This window comes from Anopheles arabiensis, chromosome 2 (assembly GCF_016920715.1).
Source record: "Anopheles arabiensis isolate DONGOLA chromosome 2, AaraD3, whole genome shotgun sequence".
NCBI lineage: Eukaryota > Metazoa > Arthropoda > Insecta > Diptera > Culicidae > Anopheles > Anopheles arabiensis.
Window position 1 is genome coordinate 93570169 of NC_053517.1, and position 16856 is coordinate 93587024.

Consider the following 16856-nt stretch of genomic DNA (forward strand, 5'->3'; position numbering starts at 1 on the left):
GATAAGCCTACGACTTTCATCAGTTGACCACTTGACTCAGAAAAACATAATTTGTACTGAACGTTTCGTTCTAATACGACCTCTTCAAACATTGTATCCACTATTTCGTACCCGAGGCTAGGAATCATTTTGATTTCGATATCGTGTACTTTCACTCCATCTTTTTCAAGAGTAAACGATGCAATAAATGGCTTATCGGATCCATGAACATACATTCCAAAGCCATACAGCGCTAATGTCCAAATAGCCAGCTCGAACTCCATAGTTGACTTGGGGCTGTTTTGCGAAAAATCGTTCCAATGTCGAACTTTGTGGGTGATTTAGAAATGAAACGGTACTTGGTGGAACCATAAAGCTTTTTAACAAGTACACGGTACTCTTTGAAGCTTTGTGGCTGATTAGTACTATCTGTAGGGTTGACGATGGAACTTTAAGGCTTTTTAATAATGTGTATCGAACTTGGTGGAACTTCATAGCTTTTTAATGCATGACATCGGTACGAAGTGGTTCTTGTCAAATTGTCAAAGACTGACGCCGTCAATTATCCCATTGCTGCTGCACAAGTTAGAATAGTTCCTTGAAGGGATTTTAAGGGAAGTGATAGTGATTGTACAATAAATTGTGATACATTTCGGGTTATTTGTGAATATAAAGGATTTAAAAACATACAGGCTGTTCCCGAGTTACACGGTTCTCGACTTACGCGGATTCGGAGATACGCGGTTTTCTTAATTTGACAGATTAAATGTCAAATCAATACAATTTGCTTCAAGATCGGTATAAATTGCAACTTTGCTAACAAATTGAAACCGCTTAAAAGCCAGAAATACTACAAGTGTATAAAAGTACTACAAATCAAAAACTCGGAGTAATCAATATAATTTTAGTCAAAAAACGTGCAATTCGACTTACGCGGATATTCGAGTTACGCGGATTCGTTGGGAACGCAGAAACCGCGTAACTCGGGAACAGACTGTACATATGTAGTACACAAACAAAACAAATCCTGTTGTTTATTTCATCGATGATGCAGCAAGCAAAATAATACAAAAAGAAAAATAATCCCCGGCACCCTGGCATACGGATGCTGCTTAGGCGCTATTTAGAAGGACCACCTGGAACTTCAATGCTGTTCAATGCTGTCTACTGTGAAGGCCAATTCAAGCAGCGATCTTTAGCATGCCAAAATTGGCTGCTTAAGCAGGAAGTTTCCGTCAGCTACGCATTAGTTACATGCAATCTTAGGGCACTTGCAGCACGACTGCGATCCACCTTCTGTAGTTGTAACGCAATCAGAATATTTAGCAAGTAGATACGCTATGTGAGGGAAGCCAGATTCGATTGTATTGAAATGTATTTTAATATGTTCATGCGCTAGTGTAGGAGCGCCTCTGTATCGAATCATGTTCAAATTGGAAATATGCATGTGGTAAGTGACATCTTGCACAAGAACGACCTCTTCAAACAATACTTTCACTATTGTGTCCCCAAAGCTCGGGAAGATTTTGAATTCGCATTCCCGTAGTTTTAATTCCCCATCATAAAGAGCAAGCTTAGCTATATATTCCTTTTCGTATGCGCGAGCATATATCCCAACACCGTACAGAGCTAACGGTTTTCTCGAAATAAGCCGTATTCCGAGTTTTCCTGTTGTCTGATTATCATAAGGACAATTTCCGTAGAATAAGTGTAATTTGTGCGCATATATAGCACGAATTTTTTCCGTTACGAGTTTCCGAAGCTCGTTATCGTTAGAACTCTTGTTCTCAGATAGCCATTTATCGAGTGCTTGCTCCAATTGGGCAGTGGTGCAGTTTATACGCCAAGCTGTGAGAATTTTTATCAATCTTCCCTGCGACATTGAGGTAAACTCGTCTCTTTTGAAGAGATAAAACGGGTTGTTTAGTATATAGTGCATACACTTTTCGTCGACCTCCTTGAAGTTAAAGTGATCGTTATTTAGAAACACCATTATTGCTGTGTCCAAGTTAACAACCTGGTTTTTCAAGAAACTGATCAAAGGGTCAAAATAGTCCATCAGCAAAAACCGTTGCATAATATCGTAAATAGCACTAATGTTGTCCCAATTCAAATGAACTTCCTTACTGTACACCAGGCGTAAAATTGTTAAAAATAATTCTGCATCGACATCTTCCAGGACCACTTCCTTTCGTTGCGCTTCAATGAAGTTACCACAAAACATTTTGTAGAAGAACTCTGAAGCCGTCACCAAGTACTGTTTGTGTGCATAGATGCGTCGTTTTTCAGGCCCAACGATAAAAGTAACGTCTAAAAGTAGTTTGTTGTTCACCATTTTTTCAAGACGCCGGCATAGCGTAGTTTCCGTATCGTAGTTAAGCCCTTCGCAGGAGTTTTCTTCACTATCGAATAATGAGTTAGATTGTGCCATCATTTCCTGGAATTACAATAGAAAGCCAAAATTAAAATCTGAAGAAAAGTTAACGATTGATTAAAAGACAAACTCCATAACTTGATCGCACTAGAACATAGTAAAGCTAGAGAATGACGTATTTAATTATGTACATGGGTTTGCTTTACAACAGCTACATCACCATGGAACAAAGAAAGTAACATTAATATTTTTGAACAGCCATGTAGTGAAATGAAAAGCTTCCAATTCTACCAGTTTGAAGTGTAATTCACATTTTAGCAACACACTCAACAAAACAAAACGATATAAAACAGGTTCTTACAGGATCATAATTTCTAATTTTAACCATCGTGAGTTAACTTGCTGTTCACTGCTGATAGGTAGCTGAAGTAAATCTTCCATGCTGTCTGCCACAAATGCAAGAAACACAAGTCTCAACACGCGACGGTTTATCAACTGAAACAACTAACACAAAACTTAACTAATATTGAGGTCTTTTTTGGGGATGTTGCACGTCCAAAGGTTCGAATGCATATAAACAATGCGGCAAGATCGCTGGCTTTTGTAGGTAACACTTAGAAAAATTAAAAAAAAAACATTCGTTTCTTAAACCCGTGGCTTTTGTTTGGCATTCAATACCGTAGGTATATCTGTAGAAGCAGATCTTTTGTTTGAACAAGCCCGCAGGAGAACGAGCCACTATTGTGCAAAATCGACAGTATTCACTGAAACATTCAATACAACACCCAGTTGCAAATGGCGTCAACTTTGTACGCGATCGCACACTCCGAAGCCCAAGTGACAAAAGTGGACGAACGTTTTGGGAATTGGAAAAAGTGCTCGACTGATCCTGGGAGCGTGCCCATGTAATATTTTCGAACAGTTATTTTTAGTTTTCGAGTTATAGTTTCATGAGCTTACGGTATCGGAACTTTAAGCTTGTGGCATCAGTTGAAACGTCAGAGTAGACCAATTTTTCTGGTGCAATCAAAGTGATAGAGCGTTTCTACATACACCAAGAGAGCAGCTGAGACAATGACTGACATCATGCTTTGACACTGACTGACAGCATTTTCGGTGAGAGAAATCTAATCTAATCTAAATCTAGCCTGTGATTATCAGCCTAGATTATTTTTGCCTCAAAACTAGATTTAGATTCGAGTACCTGCTCGAAAAATTAGTAAAATAAGAATTTTTTTATAGAGACTTTGAGCCGGTTTTCATCATTCGCTTCTTTAAAAAAACAAGGAGGTTTTATCATTTATTCCAAGGTGCATCAAAGAGATAAGGTATTGGAATCTAGAATCAAATGGTTGTAGACCAGGTGATCTCATAAGCTGTTTTTTATAACCAAATTTGAACTTCACTTTTTGACAGGACGGGTGATAACTTTTGCCCAAACAGGTTTTCTGATAACTTGACGAATACACAAAACACTCTTTAAATCTTCACTCAGAGACAGTAGCGATAAAAATCAGCGTTCTAAATTGGGAATTGACATTTTCGAGCACGCATAACTGCGAATTCGAGAAATTTCCCTTAAACTGGAGCATTAAACTGGACCACCCAAGTGCCACAGATTAAGCTTAAACGACAGGAAAATCAAATATTCATAAAAAAAAAACGAAAGCTCCATAGTTTCAATGGTTTGCTCAATAGATGGCGTATCACAACTCATTGTGATGTCACACCATAACATCATCAAAAAATTTTTTCAACAAAACCCAAAGCTATGAATGTAAATGTCCATCGATGAAAGAAAGTCTAATTTACGAACACACGCCTATCGAGTAGTAGTCAAGCAGATATGGAAAAACAATTTCGAGCATATGTCACTTGGGGATGTTTTGTGCTTGTTGGCCAAGTGACATTTTCTCGAAATTGTTTTCTCATATCTGCTCGATTAGTACTCGATACGCCTGAAATTGTGGATTTGTGTATAATCAAGTGCATTGAAAGCGCCTAGATTTGGTATGTTCGTAAATTAGACGTTCCTCTATCGATGGACACACTCCGGCGTGAGAAACCGATTGTCAATTTTCTCACAGCCATTTCTCACCTGCAGTCTCGCTGTATGTAGAAACACTCACTGTTGATTTTAAAGGACTTTTTCTGAATTCCCTTAAACTGGTGCAGTCTAAGGGAAGCTTAAGGCTCCCTTAAACGAATTTGCTCGAATTCCCGATTTTTCGTTCTCGAAAATGTCAATTGGGAGGTTCGGTTGCTGTTGTCGGTATATTTGTCGGTTGGGTGTGCTGTTGGGTTTACCAGTTGACTTTGCCTACGATCTCCTTCCTTGAAATCGTGGTAGTATTTTGGTCTTTTGGCTGGAGTCGCTATTCCAGCACGAACAATGAACTGCGTTGTATCGAAATCTGTTTTGTTTAAAATATCACACAGGCAACAGTAAAAGCAGTTCCAGGAAGCTGATCCAACAGCAGCGACGAGGAAAATGCAGCTCGAGGATTGTAAACAATCTCAAACAAAGCGTGTTGTAGCTGGAAATTTACAATGTGTACAGCCGTTTTGATTATGCGATCGTGAAGTACATTTGGAAATGGTTTGTTGTGTTTGACAAAAACAAATTGAACATTTTGTATAATATCTTGCTGAACGTGCTTACTTTGTACCACTTTCTGTACCGAAGGTATTATCAAGATATGGGGATTTGAAAAGGAATTTGTCGTAATTTCAACCCGATGTTGTGAGTAAGTAATATATTGGTAAAATTTTCAAGCAAACAATTTTATGTAACTTTATGCTTAAAATGCACTGAAGCTAGCTTGTTTTTAGCTTTATAAATATGTCTTTACTTTAAAGGAATAATAAGTATTTGAGTACAAATTCAGCAAATGTAATTGATTTAAAAAAATCCTCTAACTGCAACAGGTATTTTTTGAAATGGCAAACAAACCGCCAAATCAACCAAACTTCATTGCTACCTGTCGCGACGGTCTATTCTGTCAAAGGTGTATTTGTTTACACACAAGCCAGTGGCGGAATCTTCTCCTTCCTTAACGCATTTTTGTTACAATCGAGTAAAAAGTTTCACATATTTTAAAGCGTATATGGCCTCAATTGCCTAAGCTATAGAGGTTGATAGCTGGATTCCCTGAACGAACCTCGCAAAGAAGACTAAAACAGTTGGCTTGTTTCAGATTTGATTCGCTGTATCGATGGCACAGTCATCTTCCGGCCCGACGAAAACGATGCTAGTATGGCTCGACTACAGCCGGCACATGCTGAGCACGCTGCAGGACATTTACGCCGACCAGCAGTACACGGACTGCCGGCTGGTGGTGCCCGACGGTGAGCTGTACGCGAACCGTCCGATACTGAGCATGGCGTCCGGGCTGTTCGAGGCAATCTTCACCAGCATGGTCACGCTCACGATGGACCCGTCCACGGTGCTCATACCGGACATGACGTTCGCCAACCTGCAGCGCGTCGTGCAGTTCATCTACACCGGCCGGGTGACGCTGCAGCCGGACGAGGTCGTTCCGTTTATGGAGGCGTGCGGGCTGCTGCAGCTCCGGGGCGTCGAATGTTGCGGCAACCGCACGATGGGCATTTACATTGACGAATCGGGCCCGGAAGCTACGGCGGAGGACGGTGATCCGTTCGCAACGGCCCCAGAAACGGATCCGCTGCACATCGACCACACCCGGTACCCCGGGGCGGTGGAAAAGGCTGAGCCGCCACCATTAAAACTTATTGAGCCGAATCTCGAATCTACGAGTGAGCTATTTCCGGGCAATATCTGCAAAGAAGAGTTGATGGTATCGGACGAGGACAGTGCGGAGGAGGAGGAGGAGGAGGAGGGTGATAAAAGTGACGCGGGCGAGGACAGCTCGATGGACGACAGCACGGACAGCGAGCAGGATGTGGAGCGGTGGATGGCGCTGGTGAAGGAGGTTGGAGTGGTCGACACGAGCCACCCGGGAGCGCCGAACTTCACGCCCTACCAGAACTGTCTGAAGCAGGCCATCGTAGCGGTCATTAGCGGGAATGTTTCGCCCAGAAGAGCGGCCGCCCGGTACAACGTACCCGCGAGCAGGCTGGTGCGCTGGACGCAGAAGGTAAAGCGAGCGATGAAAAAGAAACCAGAGACGGTAACTGCCAATGTGTCGCAGATGGTTGCCGCATACATTGACCGGAGCATACAGGAGTTCAAACAGCTGCTGGAAACGAGCGATGCGGACGAACGTGTCAGCTTGCTGAGCGACCCATCAAATGTGCTGATGTACGACGTGCGGATTATGCTCGCGATCCACGACATCATGTACACCGGGATAAGCCTGCGCGAGGCGGTAACGCGGTACAAAAACAGTCTCGGTTTGCTGAGAAACCGGCTGTACAATCTAAAGAGTCAGCGAATAACGAACCATTTTAAGTCGTTCGGCATCAGATTGAAAAGTGCGGACAAACAGACAAACGAGCGACAGGCGGCAGGGAAGAAGCGTCGAAGGTTTGAGACGGAGTCGGGGAAGATTTTGAAAACAGCCGATCCCTCCCGGTACGAGGAGAGTGTGGCCAAAGCGCTGGAGGCGATTGGTTACGGTCTATCTATCCAGCAAGCCGCAAACCACTTTCGCATACACAAAAGTGCTCTATGGCGGCACGCAAAGGCCAAGAACATAACCTTTCCGCAGGAAAGGACAGTTCTAAGGAAGAAAGCAGCGACAAAAAAAGTTAAACCGAGCGGTGGTGGTTCAAGCGCTGCCTCCTCCTCCGCTACGAACAGTTGCCCCGTAGTGCCGAAGCTGGTACCGTTTGGAAGCACTGGAGCCGTCACCACCGCCGAGCGCGTTAGGGATCGTGCAGGAGGTGGTGAGATCGCTCTAGCACCGGCCAGTACGGCGGCTCCTCCGATTGCTGCGCCGAGTTTGCTTCCCCTGCCCAAGTTGGTTCCGATTTCGAGCAGCTCGCTGCCGGAGTACGAGGAGCGGATGGAGGCAGCAATAGCTATGATATCGAATCAGAAAATGAGCTACCGGGAAGCGTCGGTAAAGTACAACATTCCCAAGGCAACACTGTGGAAGAAGATAAGTAAGATGGAGCCGAAGAAGTAAGCCAGGCAAATGGTGGCAAGCAAGTGAAAGTTGGACATAATCTGTGTAGTGTAAGTGGTGCCAATTATCGGTATTAAATTGTTCTCGCTTGATGTAAATTAGACTAAAGTAATACATTTTAATTTTACACTTAAAACCGGCTCCCTTATTGCAATGATAGAATGTATTATGCCCCTGTCTTTAAACTGCAGAAAGGAAGAGCAATTTTGCCTTATTTTTGGATACAGATTGTTTTAAATTTCTCAACTAGTGATGGGTAAAGTTGGCAAAAGACCAGAGTCAACTCCAATCCGACTCCAATAATTTCGGATCCGACTCCGGAAGGTAGAACCGCCCAGCACTATCCGGAGTCGTTCGGAATCGTCTGGAGTCGCCCGGAATCGGCTGGGCTACGAAGTTCACGCGCAAACTGAAAGACAAAAAAACACACCGAAATTAAAGGCCTGGTCATAAGCACATTATTCTGGCTCCAGTTGATTCTGACCGACTCTGACTCCGACTCCGGTCGACTCCGAATGACTCCGACTTTGGTCTTTTATGGTTCGGACAAGGTGCACAATTGAGACAGGAAACATACATTATTATCTTTGGTATAATACACACACTACATATTCTAATACAATTAAAGAGACGAGAATCGATGTGTGTCTGGTCGTAAGCCTATGATTGAGTGCCCTCTAGGTAGCCTGATCGCTCCCGAAGGTCTTAACGACTCCGGGCATCTCCCTCCGACCCTGGCGACTACGACTCCACCCATGTGCCACAAATCCACTAAACGACCACTAAACGGTTTCTAAATTGGAATCTAAAATGACTTCGTTTAGCAGACGGCAAACGAATGAAGCATTTTAAAAATAGCAAAAAAAAGCTGGTTTCGGAATCTGTTGGTGGGATACCCAGCCATTGGAGCTTTCCTCGCTTGAAGAGCTTTCTCCTTCCCTCTGCACTATTATATGGTTTCGCATTGAAGTTATGCATCGCTAGAGCTAACGGCAATATGATTGTTTAAATCGAAACCGTTAGCACCGAAACAAGTGAGATTTCAGTAATGATCGTTGGTATTGATACCCACGTAACTGACCACAGGGATTAATCATATAGATTTTTGCTCGGAATGTTTGAAGGGTGTATGGACCGTTATTAGATGAACTTAGGCGTAACATATTGCAAGAAAGAGACAGCTATACAATATTGAGTTATAAAACGCCATCTATGGTACAAACCACTGTAGCCTAAGGAGCTTTCGTTTGTTTTTCTATCGATATTTGATTTTTTAGTCGTTTAAGCTTAATCTGTGGCGCTTGGACAGATGACTTCTACTCCCATTTTACCGAAGTCGGAATCGGACTAACAATAATCGGAGTCGGATCCATCGAGCACATCACTAGTCTGAACATGCAACACAAGCGAAACTTCTAACGGCCCATTTGAATGGCATCTACCATACACGCACACCATCAAATGTAGTGAAATATTTCATAGCTGTCAATACGGGAGCGCTTTGTTTACAAACAACTTCCAGCACAATTCGGCATTGCCAGTTTTTCGTCTGCTTGTTTCAGCATGAACTAGAGAAGCACCGCAAACTGTGCCCGCCTGTGGTTTCTGAGTAAAAAGCGAATAATGTCCTGCACCTTTTCACAGCAAATGGCGAACAGCTCCTGCTTGACGTGGCTCAACTTTCGCGAGCACATGCTAAACACCTTCTGCGGAATCTACCGCACGCAGCAGCACACCGATTGCCGCTTGATCGTACCCGACGGTGAGCTGTACGCGAACCGTCCGATCCTGTGCATGGCATCCAGCTTCCTGGAGACGATTCTGGACGGTCTGCCTACCATCGGTGCGGATATGGTAACGATTGTAATACCGGACTTGACGCTAGCGACGTTACGCGCCGTCCTGCAGTTCATTTACACCGGGGAGGCAAGCGTACGGTCGGACGAAATGGCATCGTTTGTGGAGGCCTGCAGCTTTCTGCAGCTACGCGGAGTGCGTTTTATCGCGAATCAGATTGTGGGCATACGATTCGGCAAGACTGTTGGTATGGTGTCGGAGGAGCTTATTCCTGCCAGCGAAGGTTTGGAAGCGACGGCATGCCCAAGGCAAGAACTGTTCGTTGCGCAAGTGGAGGAACAGGCAGAAGAGGATGAGGAAGAGGAGGAACAAACAGAAATGCCCATAACACAATCACAGGTCCAACCTGTTGAATGCTTCATTCCAGAATCGAGCGAATCCGTCCAAGAACACGTTGAAGGTAATGAAATTGTTCAAGTCGTGTTGAATATCCCATCAGATGCGACTCCTGCCTGCGAACGGGAAACCTCTCAATGTGTAGAAATTCCACAGGAACGGTTAACGCAAGCAATTGAAGCAATTATAAAGGACCACGAAAGCTATGAAATCACATCCGTTCCGTGTGCAATCGACACCACCGTCCCAACCTCGTCGGAAACACATACAACGAACCTTCCGCCGTTCGAAGATGAGCTGGAACAAGCAAACCCCGAACCAACACTATCCGACCCTGCCAGTTACGATGCACGTCTTGCGTTAGCGATGGATGCAATCCTTCACCACGGCATTAGCTACCGGATTGCCGCCAGGCAGTATAGCATCGCTAAAACGGTACTGTGGCGCAAGGCGATGAAAATGCCGCGACCGGTTCGGGTCGGCTCCCCGAAGCTGAGCGCTCAACGGCGGGAAGCGATCGATGCACTGAAAACGGGCGAGAAGCTCGCACACGTGAGCCGACGGTTCGAGATTCCGCTGTCGACGCTGCACCGGGAAAAGCAACGGCTGTACAGCAAGGGCGCACTGCCGAGCAATGTGTCGCTGAAGCTGCGCGGTAAGGATGAGTCGGTGCGGAAGCGGTTGCAGGAAGCGGTTGGTGACTGTGTGGCGGGCAGGATGTCACTGTCCGAGGCAGCCCGGACGTACGGCCTACCGAAGACGTCCATCTGGCGCAGGGTACGATCGCTACAGACCAGTGGCTGCAGTAGTAGCGGAATGAAGGAGGATAATTCTGCAAGCGACGCAATGGCAGAGCGACCGAATCAATCGGAAGAGGCTGAGGTGGAGGTGGAGGAGGAGGAGGAGGAGGATGATGATGCTAAGCTAACGATGGGGGGCATCCTGTTAAGGGGGAGTGATACGCTTCAGGTTGGGGCAGGATATATGTCCGATGAGAATATTTCGGCGAGCGATTTAGCGCAATTAAGGTATCAGCTGACCTCGAACTATGACGATCACGTATTGCATGATAGTTTATAATAAAAAGTAACGAAGAAACTAGTGAATCTGATTGAAATTTGATTTTTTCTAACAGCGTCTAATAAGAAATGATGAAATTTCCATTTTGGGAAGAAACAAATAATTACCTAAAGGCCAAAAGTTCAAGTTCACTTACTCACGATCCTTGAACTCGATTATTTCAAGACGGCCAACGTGTTTTCTCACAACTCACTAAAAAACTGGCATCGGTCACAGATCGTACAGTAGTGTATCCGGTTATATTTCAGCCTAAGAACGAAAACGATTCAACGCTCACCAACACCGCAACTGCCATGCGTTCGATTTTGCACTCACTCTCTCCCTCCTTCCCTCATTCGCCTTACTTTTCCGCCGGCTTGGTGGCAACCTCCTCCGTGGCCGGATTGGCATTGCGGAAGTTCGGGAACTGTTCCCACGGTGCGGACAGATCAAACTTGCGGAACTCCTGGGCGAGCTCGAGCGGTTCGCACACGACCCGCTTCTTCTCGTCGTCGTACCGCAGCTCGACGTACCCGCTCAGCGGGAAGTCGCGGCGCTGCGGATGCCCCTCGAACCCGTAGTCGGTCAGGATGCGGCGCAGGTCGGGATGGTTCGCGAAGAACACGCCGTACATGTCCCAGATCTCGCGCTCATACCAGTTGGCCGCCTTGAACACCTCGTTGCACGAGTCGATCGGCGTCAGCTCGTCGGTGTACGTCTTGACGCGGATGCGCGAGTTGTACCGCAGCGACAGTATGTTGTAGATGATCTCGAAGCGGTACGGCCGGGACGGCACATCCATGCCGGCAATGTCGACCAGGTTGGCGAACTGTGCGTTATGGTGGTCCTTCAGGAACTGCAGCACCGGCACGACGCCTTCCGGCGCGATCAGCACCTCCAGCTCGTCGCCGGACGTCAGCTGCACCTTCTGCACGTACTTGGGCATGCACTCCGCGACGTACTTGCCAAACTCGGACAGCTCCGACCGGGCGGCAGCATCCGGCTTGCGGACGGTCGCTAAAACGAGACAAAAGGAGCAGCTTTATTAACAACGGGATAAGGTGCCTATGCGATGGGAGGATACGAACGTCGCGATTCGGCCGCCGGTTCGGTGGACTTGTAGCGGAGCATTACTGTTGGAGCAGCACGGGAAATACCTGCGTGGACAGAATAAAACGACCGATAGTACAGTCCGGAACCATATCAAAACAAATAGCCGCAGCACCGTGCGATCGTGCGGGGAAGGCTATTTCGGGTGGCTGTTGTCCTTACCGTTTGCGCCGAGCATGCCGCTCTTGGCGAATGCCGAGGCGAAGGAGCGCAGGATGGAGGCCATCGTTTACGGGCGTTTAGGGGTTCGTAACGGTCAAAATCCTATTTCTAGGCCCGGGCCGCGGAAATTAAAGCAATCCTCTCCCGAAAGATTGGTGCCTTTTTATGTAATTCCGTTTTTGTCACCCTTTTTGCTGTTGACGTTTGCCGCAATGTTTTTGACAGCTCGCTGCAGGACACTGTGGGCGTCTTGGGAAAAGCAAAGTGGTCAAAATAGGATTCCTTTTTTTGTGTTATTATTTCATCTTCAAGTGTAAACTACCAAAAGAAAAAGGAAAATATGAAGCTTATCAACAAAATGAAACCACCAATTGTTTTTTAAACAGCGCTGTCGATCGATTCTTCAACACAATATGGTACGCGGATGGGATGCGCTCCCGAAATGAACATCATGCCCGGATCGGACCGTTCCGCCAGCAAAGAACGACCCGCTCCGGCCAATCGGTGCGCCACCACTATCGACACAGAGCAGCTCAATTGTGCAGAACGCTGTCGCTCGGCTATCGGAGGAAAAAATGGTTTTTCTAGTGGTAAAAAGGTTTTAAGGTGCGTAAAAACGACCAAAAACGGCGGGGGAAGTGTGTTGCATCGTCTGTGTGATGAAATAAACGCACCAAAGTACGCCTACAGCGGCGCAATCACTGCGCAAACGATCTTGGCTGGGATCCCTGCTGGCTCGGCGGAACCAAAAAGTCACCAAAGTGTGTCCCACCACTGTGTCTCGGGTGGTAGGTGTGTGAAAAGCAATGGACAGAACATTTTTTCACACGCGCCTGTGTGCGCGCGCGTTTGCATGAGTGTGTGTGTGTGTGTGTGTGCGCGTTTGTGTGTGCTTTACGGGTTTCTACTGTAAGGGATTGCAGGAAGGAAAAAGAGACGTGGGAGGGTTGCGTGAACAGAGCGAGTATTGCCAGCAGGATGAAAATGTTTTCCTTAGGCCAGTGCCAGCACAGCCCCGCAACAAAGTGAATGGATCGAAAGGGAAGGGAGCGAGCGAGAGGGAAAGAGAGAGTGAGACGAGTGTGTGAGGGTGGGAAGCGCGTTGCGTAGTAAAGAAACACAGTGGCGGTGTGGTGATGGTGTGCGAAATGGGTGAGAAAGTACCGCACAAACAACAAGAAATGGGCTTACCCGTGTAATTTTAAAAGTTGCGCCTGTTTTGCAGTTAAAAGAGAATGCAAGACGAGAGCGAAATAAGAAAGAAAAAGAAAAAAAATCACACACACACAAAAGCGAATCCATCGCAAAAGTCAACACGGTCGCGCGACTGGTACGGGATCAACAAAATCTTTCTCCTGCCTTTTGGGATGTGTGTATGTGTGTATGTGCGTGTTTGGACAGTCCCCTGCATCAAGGGGTGGGTGGCTGAGTGTTGTTTGCCCGGTACAGTAAAATGCCCCGTCCGTCAGCGGGAAAGGGTGGTGTCCACCATCTGGGCGCTGTGAAAAATGGGCCCATTTTCCAGGGTGGAAAATGATGGGCAGCATATGATAAAAATACCCAATACACGGGTGAATTGCAGCTGCACTCTCGCGCGTGGCGTTGAATAGATGGAACGGGTTTTGCCCGTGTTTACTTTACGCCTGGTAGCAAGGGAGGGTAGGAAAAAGCAGAAGCAAATCTTAGCCAGCCTCAAAGAAGAGCTCAATTGCGCTTTGAAAGAAAATGGATGAAAGAAGGCATTAATCACTTCCCAGAAAAAAAGAGGAAACAAATGTTTCATACCGATTTCCCTGATCGAAAGATAAGCACCATTTGTTTGGCCCAAGATTAGATGCGATAAGATCACTTTAATTGGTTCTTGGGAAAAAAGGGACGAACTGGGAAGGGAAGCAGCAGGGGAACAGAATTGATGAACCATAATTGATGAAGCTTCTTTGCCTGTGCATTACCTGAAGAACGCGCGTGTGCATACCTCGCGGTGCGTGTGCTCTTGTTGGTGTGTGTTGGTGCAAAATTAAACCCTTTCCATCTGTCCGGTTAAAGCCCCCTTAAGGGACGCACTCACATACACGCGTCTCTCTCGCTCTCTCGCTCTCTCCACACACAGCGTGCGTGAATTATTTGTTGTGCAAAGCGCGACTATGACGGTTCAACCATTGAAATGTATTTTAATGCTTTTTTTTCTCCCCCATTTTCTTTCGTTCCCCTGTTTGTTTAGGCGCTATTGATGTAACCGACCCAATGCACAACAGTATGCAGAAGCTGGGCAGCATAGTGTGCGATGTGAACGGAAATGTATCGCACGACGAGTAGGTGAATGGTGTCGACCGAACGCTACATCCGGTTCAGTACTTGGATGGAAACATCTTTTTTAACGAAAATTGGAAACCGCGCGAGTCGAACTGAAACGGAAGCCAACGTGTAGAGCGCGTTTATCGCCGAACGGAAAAGGGGGAAAAAAAGACGTAGCGGCCGTAGCGGGTGGTGGGAGCTTGGGAAGGCAACGGGAAGCAGCAGCATCAATCTCTACCCCCGCCCCCTGGTTTGGTGGGCCGAAAAGGGTGGACAGAAAGGCCGGAGCGCAGTGAGCGCCCTTTTCTTCCGCCGTGGTGCGTGGTTAGTGCGCGTGCGTGCGTGAGTGCGTGCCGCGTGTGTGTGTGTTCGCGCGCCCTTGTTCCGTGTGCTCGGCAGTGTGTGTGTGCGTGCGTGCGCGCTGTTTTCCGTGTGCTGCTGCGCCGTGCGTGTGTGGCGCCATTCCGACGTGCTTTCGCGAGCCGTGCCAGTGTGTGTGAGTGTGTGCGGGGAGGTTTTTTTTTGGTGTGTGCTTTCTCGGTTGTTTGGAAACGGCAGATAACGCCAACGCGAAGCGAACGGCGGCTGGCGGCCGGGTGGAAGTGAAAGCGAAGGGTATGCGCGCGCGTTTTTCTGCCGTACCGTGGCTTTGTGGTTTGCTTGCCGCGTTGCATCCCTGCCTGGCGATGCTGTGTGCGTGAGTGTAGTGAGTGTGTGTGTCTATGCATTTGTGTGTTTGTGCACACATGTGCCTGCAAAAAGGGCTAAACAGAGCAGAGCAGTAGCAGTGGCAGTGTGAATGCACGTTTCCCGGGTGCACGTTTTGCGTTCCAGCAGGGAAGGAAGAGGGGAGAAGTGTTCGAATACTGTCGGCTGAGAAGCGCAAAGTGCTGTAACGCGTACGCTGCAGTGTGCCACCCATGTGCCCGGGTGGTGAAGAAGGCGGAGGAGCCGGAGCAAGCAGGAGACCGTGAGAATTTGCTCGCGTATCCTTTTTTGTTGTTTTAAGCCCCCGGCCCCGGTGGAGGGAAGGGAAGCGTAGAGCGTAGTGGAAACATTTGGAAAGAAAGAACGCGCGACACCGCTGACGGACGGACGCTCATTGCGAAGACGACCCCCGGTTGGATTGTTGGGAGAGAAGATAAACACATACAAACAGAGAGACGTACGAAGCGAAATATTAAACACAAAAACACCCTGAAAAAAAAAGGTGAGAAATATGATGATGATGTAAATGTAGGGTTCTCAGAGATGGGGCATGGATAAAATAATGATTTACTTTTCAGGGGAAAAAACATGCTCGCGTTATGACGCCATGTGGTGGCAATGTTTATTTAAAATGTTTCTTGATTTTGCGAAGTCCTCTGTTAAATCATTCCTATTATCTGTAGGCAATTGACATTTGGATTTATTTAATCTAATGTACAAATATCAGCTGTTGCGTGAATCATGCGTGAAAAACAGCCATTTCCTTCTTAAGGTCGCTTTAGACCTTTAGAATCACAAAGAAATCCATTTAATTTATTAAATTAATATGGTTTATAAATCAGATAGTTGGGGAATTGAAAATCCTTCCTTTTGGTGTACGATAAGCCATATTGTGATAAAAAAATATTGAAATATAGCAGAAAACCCCAAAATTACCAACTCTTTCGGTTGCCGCCTGTCCAGACTTTGTTTGATTAAAATGGAATCAAAGACTGTTTGATCTTATCTTCTTAAAATCATTTTTCACTTTTATTTGAGCTTTCCCAGTGGTTGTTTTCTATTTGCCGGCTGTTTGTATAAGATATCATGTTACACAGACTGACTGTTAGCATTCGTTTTAGTTAATTTGTTATTATAGATACTTCTACAGTCGCAATATTGATCTGTTTATATATTTTCATATTTATTTATAAATTTATTTAACGATCGGTGGACAATAGTATCCTTTGGATGAGAGTTAAACAATGTTTTACAACTAACACACAACACTAAAATGCACACTATGGGACATAACTCAGCACTTGAACAGACAACACACGCCCATTAAACTCAGTCTGCGACATCAAAAGCGTCGTTTTTCGGTGTAATTTTAATTCCACAGCACAGTTTTATCTACAGGAATTTTAAACCCCTGTAAAGAATTCAAACCATGTTTCAAATGATTCTAAATTTTATTTTCATATTTTAGGTTACTTCTCCTACTTCTTGGCGCAAATATCATGGCATGGTCATATCAGCCTTCTATATATGTATGATAAAAATGGACATAGTATTACTCCATTACTGGATCACAATGTGTTTGCTACGGGAAAACAGTTCCAATTGGGAAAAGAACTTCGACAGACTTTAGAACTACTGGAGCCAGCGTGACATTCACTAGATAGCCTTATTCCGTTTACACGCTTATCCTAAACATGTGCCAAAACATATCCAGTGCGGTAATCCTTTTGCATCTGTTTATCGTTTTACACCAAACAAATCCCTCAACAAGGTCAACGAACAAGAACAAGCAAGCAAAAAGGAGTTAAAGACCAGTGTGTTTAAAAAACTACAAACTACACTGAGTGGTTTTGGGTTATTAGTCT

The 16856-nt window shown here is 45.8% G+C and overlaps 4 protein-coding genes across 9 annotated transcripts in view; 2 read left to right on the forward strand and 2 right to left on the reverse strand.

The window, feature by feature from the left end:
- Nucleotides 1-991: 991 nt before the first annotated feature.
- Nucleotides 992-3307, reverse strand: LOC120897714 (BTB/POZ domain-containing protein 6-like). Of its 3 annotated transcripts, none has more exons than XM_040302769.1 (2): nt 3032-3307; nt 992-2416 (listed from the first exon to the last, which is right to left on the reverse strand). In XM_040302769.1, exon 2 carries the CDS (start codon nt 2411-2413, stop codon nt 1226-1228), a length of 1188 nt encoding a protein of 395 aa, XP_040158703.1. In that variant the 5' UTR covers nt 2414-2416; nt 3032-3307; the 3' UTR covers nt 992-1225. The 3 variants fall into 3 exon arrangements, with proteins under 3 accessions (XP_040158703.1, XP_040158702.1, XP_040158701.1); XM_040302768.1 differs by having other exon boundaries at nt 2875-3307; XM_040302767.1 differs by having other exon boundaries at nt 2715-3307.
- A 1983-nt stretch (nt 3308-5290) lies between these two features.
- On the forward strand, nt 5291-10763 carry LOC120894784. The gene is made up of 3 exons (XM_040297597.1): nt 5291-5487; nt 5551-7460; nt 9039-10763. The coding sequence occupies exons 2-3, from the start codon at nt 5569-5571 to the stop codon at nt 10735-10737; spliced, it is 3591 nt and encodes a 1196-aa protein (XP_040153531.1). The 5' UTR covers nt 5291-5487; nt 5551-5568; the 3' UTR covers nt 10738-10763.
- Nucleotides 10764-10947: 184 nt separating this feature from the next.
- On the reverse strand, nt 10948-12222 carry LOC120895304 (NADH dehydrogenase [ubiquinone] iron-sulfur protein 3, mitochondrial). The gene is made up of 3 exons (XM_040298526.1): nt 11989-12222; nt 11805-11873; nt 10948-11733 (listed from the first exon to the last, which is right to left on the reverse strand). Exons 1-3 carry the CDS (start codon nt 12050-12052, stop codon nt 11078-11080), a joined length of 789 nt encoding a protein of 262 aa, XP_040154460.1. The 5' UTR covers nt 12053-12222; the 3' UTR covers nt 10948-11077.
- Nucleotides 12223-12498: 276 nt separating this feature from the next.
- Nucleotides 12499-16856, forward strand: part of LOC120905865 (box A-binding factor) — a 58242-nt gene continuing 53884 nt past the window's right edge. For 2 of the 4 annotated variants that reach the window (XM_040317417.1, XM_040317169.1), the window contains exons 1-2: nt 12499-12594; nt 14210-15493. The gene's annotated coding sequence lies outside the window, so the exon portion shown is untranslated. The other 2 variants (XM_040317256.1, XM_040317335.1) reach the window with 2 other exon arrangements.